At 48.1% G+C, this 12,714-nt stretch overlaps 1 protein-coding gene across 2 annotated transcripts in view; it reads left to right on the top strand.

The window, feature by feature from the left end:
• FGD5 (FYVE, RhoGEF and PH domain containing 5) overlaps positions 1 to 12,714 on the top strand; it is a 122,590-nt gene that overhangs the window by 40,115 nt on the left and 69,761 nt on the right. For both annotated transcript variants that reach the window (XM_047843568.1, XM_047843559.1), the window contains exon 3: positions 12,571 to 12,703. In XM_047843568.1, coding sequence (XP_047699524.1) covers positions 12,571 to 12,703 — 133 coding nt within the window. The remainder of the gene's footprint in view (positions 1 to 12,570; positions 12,704 to 12,714) is intronic.

The raw sequence follows: 12,714 nt of genomic DNA, 5'->3' as shown, positions 1-12,714 counted from the left end.
GCTGCAGCCCTAACATACATACAGCAAGCTCACTGCCCCCATGTAGCCCACAGCCCAGCTGTGAGAAGCACGAAGGGGACAGAACATGCCAACTGCCTTCGGCCCTATCGCACAGGGAACATAGATTCCTTATGCCACAGTTTCACTTATGCCACAGAAGTGTTCCTTGAGAAGTGTGTGTAAATTGAAATTTTGTAAAAACAGGCCCTGTACTGATTATTCTGGGATGCAGGCTAATTTTTAAGGCCTGGATAAGAACTGGAAAGGAGGGGAAAGAATAGGAAAGGGAACTAATGTTCATTGAGTCCATGCAGGTGTCCAGGCACTGTCTTTACTGCTTTTTTGCACCTGATTTCACACTTTAAGAAACAAAGGTTATATTTGGGGATGGAAGACCTAAATTTAATCTTGGAACTGCCACTTTCTGGCTGGGTCTCCCTGAGCAAATCTCCCAATACCTTGGAGCCTCCGTTTTCTCATCTGTGAAATGAGGATACTTGTGTGTTGTGTCCCATAGGCTTCCTTGAGCCCGTGCCTCACCAGCCCCCTCCCAGGCCCTTCCCAGCCTTCTCTGGGTTCCCAGCCTTTAGCATGTCTCCCACTGCTGTTCACAAGTGGCCAGAGGGAAAAACTCTCCAGGGAGCACAACTAGGCAGGTTCTTCCCCTGGCTAAAAGCCTTCCTCTGGCTACCCATTACCCCTGGGATACACAGTTCAGGTGCCTTAGCCCTGCATTTGAGACGCCAGGTGCCTTGCCAACCTCTTCTCCCAGCCCTCCTTGTGGAGCAGTAGATGTTTCTGGTTCCCTGCACATGGACCCCAACATTTCTCTCCACACTGCCTTTGCATGAACTTCCCTGGAATGTTCTCCCCTACCATTGTCTTTTCTTTGTCTCCTGCTCAACCTTCAGACTCAGCTCAGTCAGGCCTTACCCTGGGCTGGAACCCTTCTGTGATTCCCTCCTCACCACACACACCCACACAGGTTTAGGCGTACTTTACTGTGCTGCTTCCTCATAGCACACACTACCTCCTCTCCTGTCGGTCTGTTGGTTTTCCCACTAGGCTATGAGTGTGCCAAGGGCATATAAGGGGGATCCCTTTCACCTCTGTGTCCCCAGTGCCAGGCATGGGTTAGACCGTCAATATATGCAGATTGAGTGGGTGCTCCATCCATATGCATGGCTGTGCCTGTGCTGGGTAGGGCAGCTCTGATCTTGAAGTGTTCCAAGTCCACACCAGTTCAGGGATGCCAGGAGGGACCTGGCTGGAGGTGCTCTCTCCCATCCCCATGAACCAATTAAAGACAGTAGGTGTTAGTTGAGCACCTGTTATATGCAGCATTGAATACTCTTGGCTGGCAGGAAGGAGCTCACAGTTTGGTGAGGGAGAGAAAACATGTAAAAAGCAAGACCATAGCCAGGTGAGGGTACAGGGTACCCTCTGTGGGTACAGGGGCACATAGAGGGGATCAGGGCCTCTTCTGTAAGTAGGTGTGGCCACACAGGGGCAGGTTGTTAAGCTTATGCAATCTGTGGTGTCTCTTTAAGAAAAAAGAATATACAATGAAGAATACTAAATAACCTACAGAGACTTGAAAGGAACCCATGCAGGTGTGGGGCCCAAAGCATAAGCCTCATTAGCTTCTCTGTAGCCCTGCCTCCTTGGTTGGGGAAGGCTTCCTGGAGTAGGAGGTGACTCCAGGAAGGTTGGACCTGGGTCCAGAGAGGAGAATCTATCAGCCATGTACCCTAGGTCCTGACCAGTATGAGGGAGTCAGGTCAGCAGATGCTTCCCAGGCATCTGTTCTTGGCAGGCAGTCCCTGCCCTCGAGAAACAAGGTGGATTTATGGGATCTTAAAGGCTTTTGGCAAAGGGTAGCATTTCTCTGAAAATGCTTCGTCCCTATTGGGAACAAAAGAGGCAGATGTAGTTCAGCAAGACCACAAGATGGGTCATGTGACAAGAATGTGTGTGTGTGTGTGTGTGTGTGTGTGTGTGTGTGTGTGTGTCTGGGTCCAGGGGTGTTTCCCTTGCCTTTGTCACCTTCCCTGCTGGGTCTGAGCCTTAGTGTGTTTATTTCTGTCTGCCTCTGTATGATTGATTCCCTCTGTGTCCCCCATCCAGATGTCCCACCCTGGCCACACGCGACTCGTGTGTTGATGTGTGTCTGGAAGGCCCTCGCCCTCTGCCCTTCTCGTGTGGTTGCACTGTGGACCCGGCCCTGTGTCCTGGCACCTCTTGTACATTCTCATGCCTGTCTCCCAGCACAGACAAGGCAGCAGTGAACCAGAGGAATGAATGTGTCTCATGAGTGGGCCCAGCTGAGGGTCGTCTGTTTGTGGTTCTGTCCAGGAGAAGTTGGTGGAAGAGGAATAGCACAGTAGGCCTTGGGAAAGTCGTTTAGCCCCACAGAGCCTCAGTTTCCCCAGGTGAAAAGCGAGGATGATAACGGTGCTTGCCTCACCAAGTAGTTGAAAGGATCTAGTGGGGTAATGGATGAGACGTGTTCAGCTCACCACTCACAGCAGTTAGCTGCCTGCCGCTGCTATATAGAAACAGTATAGATTAGTCGCCCAAAGAACAGACTCTGAAGCCAGATTCCCTGCGTTCCTTTCCCAGCTCTGCACTTACCCTGTCAGCACTTGTTTTCCCCATCTGTGAAATGGGCATGGTAACACCTACAGGATACAGTGGCTGGGAAACATTTGTAAAGTACCTGGCATGTAGTAAGCACCCCAGGTCACTGGCTCTACTTCTACTATTGCAGCTGCTCCTGTTGTTATTGGCTAGCTGTGTCCTTGTGGAAGGGAGGGGTGGGAAAAGGGGACTGCTTTTCAGACCACCACACAGAGAAACCACAAATGACCCTTCTCCCAGCTCCTGGCAGCTTCAGATGTGGTGTGCAGTTATAAAATTACAGTGTTCTTCATGAATCTCCAGCCACCACATCCTCTCCCGCTGCCTGAGGTGGCATCAACGGCCCCCCTCCCTTCCACCTCCCCTGTGGTCTTGCTTACTCTGAATCTCAGAGCAGTCAGGACAGGAGAAAGATGGGTCCAAGTTTCCTCCTGCTCTGGGCTGGGTACTTAGGACTGACAGCTGTGGAGCTTATCTCACAGATGAGGAACCTGAGGCAATCCCAGTCACCAGTCTTTCAGCATCCACTGAGCCTATGGCTGAACCAGATGCACCCCACAGGGTGCCTCTCCCAACCCCCACCCACAGCCATTTTTGAAGTAATATCAAATAATGGTCTAATTAGTAAAAAGGAAGAAAGGAAGGAAGGAAGGAGGGAGGGAGGGAGGGAGGGAGGAAGGAAAAGAAGGAAGGAAGGAAGGAAGGAAGGAAGGAAGGAAGGAAGGAAGAAAGAAAAGCCCATTTATCCATTAAGACTCAGCTAGCCACAGCATTCTCATGGCAGCACCTGCTGGTACCATTTTAACCAAAGGTGTTGAGCACCTGCTGTGGGCCAAGTACATACAGGAATAGGGAGGCCTTCACTGATAGGCTAAGGGGAAGTCAGATAAATTAGCTGGGGTAGGACAGTCGTTCAGTCCATGTTTGTTGTGCACCTACTGTGCACCATTCATGCAACACACAGAAGTGCATGGCAAGCAAATGATCCCCTTCCTCGAAGAACTTGTGTCTAATAGGGGACCTAATACAGGAACATAAATAACTGCAGTCACAAAATGTAAACTGTGATGGGAGCCCCTTCCAGCAGGAGAGATGCAGAAGGCTTCCTACAAGAGCTGGCACGTGTGTAGCCCTTGGGGGGCAAGTGGAGGAAGGGGGTGGGCAGGAATTCTGGAATAGCCTTGGAGGAGGCACAGTGATGGGAAAGTGCAGAAGTGTGCGTGGGCCAGTGAGTCAGTGCTTTGGCTGCATGAGAAGGCCGATGAGGGCCGAGATGTGCAGGAATCACGAGGACAGAGTTCCTCAGCTTCGTGGGGGGGCCCCTTTGGACGTAGAGTCACAGAGCTCCAAGTTGGGAAGGGCCTTCAGAGGTTCTCTGACTCCCTTATTCTACAGATGAGGAAGCTGAGGCCCAGAGAGAGGAAAGGGCCCACCCAGGGTCACACAGCAAGCTGGTGGCAGAGGTGGGGCTGGAACTCAGGTCTGTACCACATTGAGGAGCTCTGCCTGATTAATTCAGCCCTGGCCTTTAGCTCAGACTGATTGTAGCAAAGGCACTGCGCTGAGCAGTTCACCCACCTCATTCACAGACATCATCTTCTAGACTCTGGGAAGGTGAGGGCTGTTACCATCTTCATTTTACAAAGGAGGGAGCTGGCCAGGTTAAGTGACTGGCCTGGGGTCATTGGGCTGACAAGTGGCAGAACTGCCCTCAGGAGGTGAAATGTGTCCTTTAACATTGTCCTTTGCTGGGGCCCCAAAGGTGGCTGACATGAGAGGGTCAGTGGTCAGAGCGAGGCCTGGCCTGTGGCCCAGCCGTGTGGCTGCTGCTATGGGCCAGGATTCTTCCTCTGCTATCTTGACTGGCACCCCAAGTTGCAGGAGGGTTAGTGATTGTTTCCCAAAACCAGAACCTGAGAGACGATTGCTCTGGTGAGTTTGGGGCTCTGGCTTATGATTTTTCTCTCATATGTTACCTCTTTATATTAGTCTATCATTTTATGAGGCTTCTGCTTGTCTTCCACAAGTATTAATGTTGCTCCCCTGGACTTCTGAACCCCGTGGGTTATCTAAAAAGAGCACCTTCATAGGTATGGCTATGTTCCCCTTTGCCCAGGGGGAAAAAGATGTTTGTTTGGAGCAGGAGGAGGTGAACTGGAATCAAGAACAAAATTTTTTGAAAATGCCTATAAAACTGCTTCAAACCCAATTAAAAAGACAGACAATAACAAATATTGATGAGGATGTTGAGAAATTGGAACCCTCATCATTGCAGTGGAAATGTGAAATGGTGCGGCCAAAAACAGTCCAGCGGTTCCTCAAAATCTTAAACACAGAGTTACCATATGACCTAGCCATTCTACACACACACACACACACACACACACACACACACACACACACATATATTTCTTTTTTCAAGAGAAATGAAAACATATGTCCACACAAAAAACTTTTACCAGAGTGTTCACAGAGGCACTATTCATAATAGCCCCAAAGTGGAAGCAATCTAAATGTGTATCCACAGGTGAGGGGATAAACAGAATGTGGTATAGACTTACAGTGGAATATTTCTTGGCCATAAAAAGGAATGAAATACTGATACATGCTAAAGCACGGATGAACCTTGAAAACATTGTACTAAAGGAGCCATAAACAAAAGGACAAATATTGTAGGATTCCATTTATATGAAATGTCCAGAAAAAGGTAAATCCATAGAAACAAAAAGTAAATTTAGTGGTTGCCTAGAATTAGGGGGCAGTCCTAGTGGTACAAGGTTTCTTTTGAGGTTGATGAAAATGTTCTAAAATTGAGTAGTGATGATGGTTGCAAGACTCTGTGGATACACTAAAAAGCACTGAATTATACACTTACTTAAAAGGGTAAATTTTATGATATGTGAATTATATCTCAATAAAGTTATTACAACAAGAAAACAAATTCCTATAAAACCATTGATGCTGTGTTTCAAGAAGAGGGGTGGGGATGTCATAGGACAGAGAGCAAGGATGTACTTCTGTTTTTACTTAGTGAAAAATGGAAATTGAATTTTTTAAAAAGCCTCTCCTTCAATCATGTTTCTGGGAACCATTACAAGCACTATCCCTTGGCTGACCCTGGGTGTAAGATGCATTCCCTCCAAGAAGGAACAAAGCAGAGATTCACTCCAGGGGTGAGGAGACAGGCAGGCAGCTGCTTTCAGGCTGTGGGGTGCACACGGTCTGGTCTCAGCACACTTCACATGCCTGGGTGTTTTGTTCTCCACCTCCATTTTACAGGTGTGAAAACTAAGGCCCACCTTGACAGTTGTGTAGCCCAGATCATGCATTGGGTTAGTGGTGAATCCAGGACCCCTGGGGCTCTGACCCCCATCTTAAGCCATTTCCACCATATTCAGTCGAAGGTTCCCAGTTATAGTGCAGATGATGCCTGTGTCTGTGGAAGTCTCAGTGTCCCTTTGAGGAAGGGGGACATGGGAGGGGTCAGTTCTGAGTGACAAGGAAGTCTCAGAGCAGAAAGAAGCACCTGGGGAAGGTCTAGAGGGATTGTTTGAATGAACTGTGAAGGTGCCTGGGGGTGAGAGGGTGTAGAGAGTAGGCAGGGGGCAGGATTGAATGTCTGAGGGTTTGGAAATCCCTGGTTGTGCAGCCAGCCCTCCTCTCCCTCCACTTCCAAGCTATTCCAGCTGCTCCGCTAATTAGGGTAGTCATCCTGTCTCCTCTGTCTCCAACTTTCCAGCTCCCAGAGAGCAATCCTGAAGCCCCCTGCCCCTCCTGGCTGAGCTGGCGAACTTCAGAAAGGTCCCAGCCTATGTCACAGGAGCCAAAGGCTGTTACGTCTGCAGTCTGGCCTCCTTCACACATATCATTGCACCAACAAAGATGGAGTTTGGGGCCAGAGTGCCCACTGACTGATTCCCAGTGAGGCCAGCGTTCCTTTTTTATGAGTTATTAGGCCATTTTGGCTGTGCTTAGGGTTATGGTTCCCGGCGACTGTCACATAGAATGGGATTTAATGGGCAGCCCTGGGCTGGGTTACAAACTGTTTGTCCCCCCACGTGGATGCACATGTCCTTTTACGACTCTAGGCTGCTGGAAAGGACTGTGCTCATTTGGAGGGTCATTTAAGGTAATGAGCTCCGGGCAGCTTTAATTTATGTTCCCTTTAAAACACAAGTCAACTCAGAGGGAGGACACAGCTCTGTGGAGACTAGTCTGGGGGTTTAGAACTTGGCCCTTTTGCAGGCTGGCCAGAAAGGACCTACTGCGTGCCAGGCAGTGACCACTTTCTCCATTATGTTCTCATTTCATCCCACATGAACCTACATACTCATCCCCACATCACAGATGGGAAACAGAGAGATTGGGTGACTTGCCTAAAGTCACACAGTGACTCTCCTCTTATCTGATGCCAAAGTTCCAGGCCACTTGGTCTCTAAACTTACAGTCCTGACTGCCTGGCCCTTTTGCTGATTTTTCCGGGCATGTGTCATCTCCCTTGATTTACAGATTTAAAAACAAACACGCAAAAAGCTGAGGCATGGAAAGGTTAAGTAGCTTGTTTGAAGTGATAGAGCTGGGATTTAAACCAAGCAGCCTGACTTCTGAGCTCACCCTCTTAACTAGATATAGGCCAGAGATAGTACTTTAGTCATCTTTGAGTCCTCCCTGTGTTAGCTCCTTGAAGTACATGCTAATCCCTGTATGTTGAGTAAGTGAGTAAGGGATGATTGGATAGCTGGATAGAAGGATGGCCAGATAGGCAGGTGGACAAATGGACACATGGATGGATGGCTAAAGTGGGTAGGTAGTTGGATAGACGGATGGGTGGGTGGAGGGATGGATAGGTGAATGGGTGAGTAGATGAAAAAGTATATAGATAAGTGGGTGGTGGGTTAGAAGGCTTTCTCATATGTAATATATTGTTATGGTCAAATAAGCTATCTGGAGACAACATCTCAGTTATAATGGACATTTTCCATAGCACAAAGGCAATGTCTGTTCACCACTGTCCTACCAGTACCTACAGTTCAGAGTCTGAAACACAGAGGATTCTTAATAGATTTTTTTTGAATGACTGAAAAACCAAACAGACAGGAACCATGCAACTAAAAATACAGAGCCTTGCAGTGTTCCCTTCTATGCAAAGGACCCATCTCAGAAGTTTATGTTGACAGACCGGGGAAATGAATGAGATGTGTCAGGGTTCCCAATCTGTTTCCCCAAGGAAAGAAGTGGTTACTCACACAGGACACAAGTTCTGCTAGAGCCTGGTGGAGCATTTGAGTGTAAGTTGTCGAAACATTTCTCAGAGCTGTTTTCTTCCCTGTATTTGAAGATCAGCCTGGTAGCAAATATGAAGGGTCTGTAGGGGCAGCTGTGTTGACACTTGTGGTCTTAGAATATTTTTATTTGCTTATTAAATGAATGACTTCTGTCCAAGATCAGGTCTGTCACTACAACTTTCATTAAATCTGCAAAGGCATTGGATTATACTTGTTCTTTTATGTTGTGAAAGTATATTTTTAATGGCAGTTCATCTCCATTCATTGCGCTCACAATCCCTAAATGAGCGAAATAAACAAGCCAGAAATACCATTATAGAACCCAAACCTTTGTCTCCTGACTTCTGTTCTAGATCTTTCTTGAAAACAGAAGTCAGAAGAAGAAGTAGAATAAAAGATCATGGGCCACATTTCCAGCCAAAGCTTGAGGTTGGTTGCAGTTGGATGGTTGATGGGTCAAAGGTAACTGTGTTTATCAATGTGAGGCCTGTGGGTCTCTGATGGTGAGCAACATAATGTTAATCAAACTGTTATAGATTAATAATTGTATGGTTTATTTTAAAGTTAGAGGTGGCTCAGTCAGCTGAGTGTCCTACTCTTGATTTCAGTTCATTTCAGCTCAGGTCATGATCCCGGGATCATGGGATGGAGCCCCCTGTGTCAGGCTCCGCCCTGGGCTTGGAGCCTGCTGGGATTTTCTCTCCCTCTGCCCCTACCCATGTGCGTGCTCTCTCTCTTTAAAAAAATTTTTTTTTTTTTTTTTTTTTTTTAGGAAAAAGAGGAGGGGTGCATGGGTGGCTCAGTCAGTTAAGCATTCAGCTTCAGCTCAGGTCATGATCTCACAGTTCGTGGGTTCAAGCCCTGCATCAGGCTCTGTGCTGACACCTCAGAGCCTGGAGTCTGCTTCAGATTCTGTGTCTCTCTCTCTGTCTCTCTCCCGCTTACACTCTGTCTCTCTTTCTCTCTCTCTCTCAAAAGTAAATCAACATTAAAAAAAAGAAGAAAAGAAAAGATTAGAGGAATGCACACTGTCATTTCATGGGTGTTATCACTTGAGATGAGGTCAGAGTGTTAGCAAATGTTAAAAATGAGTTGACTTAAAGACAACAGTAGGTAAATCATAGAATAACTGTATGCAGCTAGAGCTGAGCTGGTAATGGAGAGAGCGCCCGTTTAGTAAGTTATTATGTGTTGGGCATGGTTCTAAATGTTTTACATTATGTAACTCATTGAATCCTCTAGGCAGCTCAGTGAATTAGGCAACCCTGAGGCTTGGTGAAGTTATACAACAGCCACTACGGGGCCAAGATGGAATTTGAACACAGGCAGTCTGACTCAAGAGTATGAGTTCTAGGGGCTCCTGGGTGGCGCAGTCGGTTAAGCGTCCGACTTCAGCCAGGTCACGATCTCGCGGCCCGTGAGTTCGAGCCCCGTGTCAGGCTCTGGGCTGATGGCTCAGAGCCTGGAGCCTGTTTCCAATTCTGTGTCTCCCTCTCTCTCTGCCCCTCCCCCATTCATGCTCTGTCTCTCTCTGTCCCAAAAATAAATAAACGTTAAAAAAAAAAAATTAAAAAAAAAAAAGAGTATGAGTTCTAATCTCTGCATGCTACCACCTCTCAAACAGAAAATAAAAGAATAGCACAGACAACAAAAACAAAGCCCCCTTTCACCCTGATAATCTGAGGCCCAGCTCTGTACATCAGTGCACTATGGAAACCCAACTAGGCCTCTGTTGTCACATCTCTAAAATGGGATCAAGCGTAGGGACAGGCATCCTCGGAGGCAATGTGTATTGGCCTAGATTTGCCATGTGACCTTGAATCAGTCTCTCCCTCTCTCTGGGGGTTTGACTTGCATGGCTGTCTCCCCAGAGTCACTCATGGCTCTGTCCTGTGGAATCCAACCCTCTGCTTGGCCTGAGGTAGTATCCAATGTTGGGAAGACTTCATGGCAGCATTAAGCCCCAAGGACACCCACTTATTTTACATCCCAAATTGAGCAGAGCCTTGCCCGACAGCCTGAACAATTCGAGCGAGAGGGTGACATGATCAGATTGGGTTTTGAGGAGGCCCCTCTGGCTGCTGGGTAGGGAAGATTGAAGCCAGCCAGGGTGGAATGGGAGAGGGTAGGAAAGCAGTGGTCACTGGCGTCCAGGCAGGAGATGCTTGGTCCACAGAGCTATGACAGAGATGCCAGTGGAGTCGGGGAAGACTAAAGGTAAATTCCAGGAGAGGTGTCGTGTTCAAATAGTGGCTGGCTATGTGAGGAGTTGCTGAGATTTCCAGCTTGCTGCCTGGGACCATGATGGCACCCTTCATCCGTGGGAGGCTTGGCTGAGAATCCTTTCCTCCTTCACAGTGCATGAGGAAGTACGGTTCAGGGACACATTTAACTGGGTAACTGCTCCATCCCTCATCACTACTGGTTATCCTCCACAGAGCATAATGGGCTCCTGCTGGGGCCTAATGTGGCTATCCTCTTATAGGGGTGCAAGGCTCCATTCCTTGTCTGAGGGTGCAAATTGACACAGGAGGCTCTGGGGTCAGGGAAAGGGAGCCAGGGCTCTAGGAGACTGGCCCATGCAGTCACTTCCCTGAAGGAGGTTCTGTGGTCTCTAAAGCAAGTGTGGTGTTCCTCTGACTCCCGATGGCCTCTGGTGGTGTGGGAAGGGGCAGTGAAGAAGGTGTAGGGTGGTCTTAGGAAGGGAGGTGCTCACGTGCCTTTTTACACCTTGGCGGACTAGGACTTGTTGCAAAATCCATTGTTTGCTCCATTAGTTTGAAAAAAGAGGACAACAAAGTCAATTCTGAAAAAAGAAGAAAGAGGTCTGACCATAAGGGTAGCCAGTGGGACAGTAGAGTAAGTTATGACTCAGCCCCAGTCAGGACTTAGTTTGTGCATCTGTACACAAGGACACAGCTACAGATGGTGCCACACACACATTATGTCAGCAAAAGCCCAGGCAGGAACAGGCCACCTTGTCTCTGATCTATCTGGCTTCATGGCTCCAGTGTGGACCAAGGGATGCCTATCTTGCTCTTGACAGAGCCCCTTGTTGCTTAGGCTCCAGGTATCCCTGGTTCTGGTTCCTGCAGTAGTGGAGAAAGAGCTCCAAAGATGGCCCCTAGTTGTACCGTAGCCTAAGGCTCAGTTTCTCTTGTCCTGGTGTCCCCTACCCTGGCCATGCTTCTCCCTGCCTGGACGAGAGGTAGGAACAGTGTCCCTGACCACATGAAGCATGGGCTAGCCTTGGCCCAGCCACTCCAGCAAGTGGATGCTTCCTCTTCTCTCCCAATTCATTCATCCCTCCATCCATTGATCATTCTAGCACCTCATTGTGGCATTCCCAGAGAGCGGAAATAAAGATTTGATAAGAATTTAACAAGACCAAATACCTGGATTTTGAGTATGAGGAGAAAATTCTTGAGAAGTTTTCTAGGGCCTCATTGCCAGTGGCAGGAAAGAGCCATTGAAAGTTTTCAAGTAGGAGATGGACATGGCCCAATGTTGTACAGCAATCACTCTGCTGGGTGGAGAGGGAGGCCCAGAGCAGGGAGCAGAGCAAGGAGGTGGTTGTAATGGGGTTAGAGCCTCCTCTGTGAAGATAGTTTCAAAGTCAGAGAAAGGAGGGTTCTTCTACTCCAGGTTGGTTTGTGACAGGCCAAGCTCTTTGCTGCCTCAGTGCCTTTACACATGCTGCTTCTCCTGGAAACTTCCCTGTGCTCTCACAGAGCTCCTTTTTCTCTTACAGACTCAGAGCAGCCCTCCCTGACATATCTAAACAGTTCCCCCTTGTTACTCCCTATGAAAGCACCTCCTTCTTCTCCCTTCACTTATAATTTATGATCGTATATTCATTTTTCCTTTTTTGAGACAGAGACCATATCTGCTTTATTTACCACTGTTTGACTCACTGCCTAGCTCTGTGCCTGGCGTAAAGCAGGCAATCAAAAACATTTATTGAATAAATGTATTTAATCAATGGCAATGCCTATGTAATAGTCATAGTTACGTATATATGAGATTGTTAATCTCACTGGTGTAAGTTTTCTAAGCATTGATCCTCATAGCATCAGCCAAGAAAATGAAATAGGAATCATTATCCCTCTAGGTGGAAACTGACTTGTGTGCTGTTCGTGATCTAGCTGATGGCAACACAGGGACCAGAGTCCACAATACACATCCCAACCTGTACTGCATCACTTATTCAGGCCCAGAGGACATGACCACCTTGGGAATGGCCCCTGCTGCCTGACCATGCCTGTCCAGACTGCCGGTCCAATCAGATTAACATCTCTTGACATCATAGTAATTATTTGTACCCTCCTTCAGCATCACAGCCTGCCTTGTATCTAACAGAGAGACAAGTCTATCTTAGACATCATGTGTAGAGGCACTTAGGTAGCAAAAGAGTGTGGCATATTCAGGGAACTCCAAGGAGGCCAGGATGGCTGGAGTGGGAGCAGGTAGAGAGGTTTGTGCCTGTGTCTTATTCAGTTCTGGGTCCCCATGGAGGGCAGGCATGGAGCTTTGCACCCAGAGCACTTGTTAATGGTTTGTGGCATTAATAGGGCCCCGGGTGTGTTCACTTTGCCTGTGCTGGACAGGGAACTCTAACCCTCTCTCTCCTGTGCTCTGACCCCAGCGCCTACACAGAGCCCTATAAGGTCTGTCCCATCTCGGCAGCGGCCCCCAAAGAGGACCTCTCATCGGATGAAGAGCAGGGAAGCTCAGAGGAAGAGGACAGTGCTCCAAGAGACCCCAGCCTCTCCCACAAGGTAGGGTGCCC

Source organism: Prionailurus viverrinus, chromosome A2, assembly GCF_022837055.1.
Source record: "Prionailurus viverrinus isolate Anna chromosome A2, UM_Priviv_1.0, whole genome shotgun sequence".
Classification (NCBI taxonomy): domain Eukaryota; kingdom Metazoa; phylum Chordata; class Mammalia; order Carnivora; family Felidae; genus Prionailurus; species Prionailurus viverrinus.
This window is presented reverse-complemented; position numbering and strand designations above follow the sequence as displayed.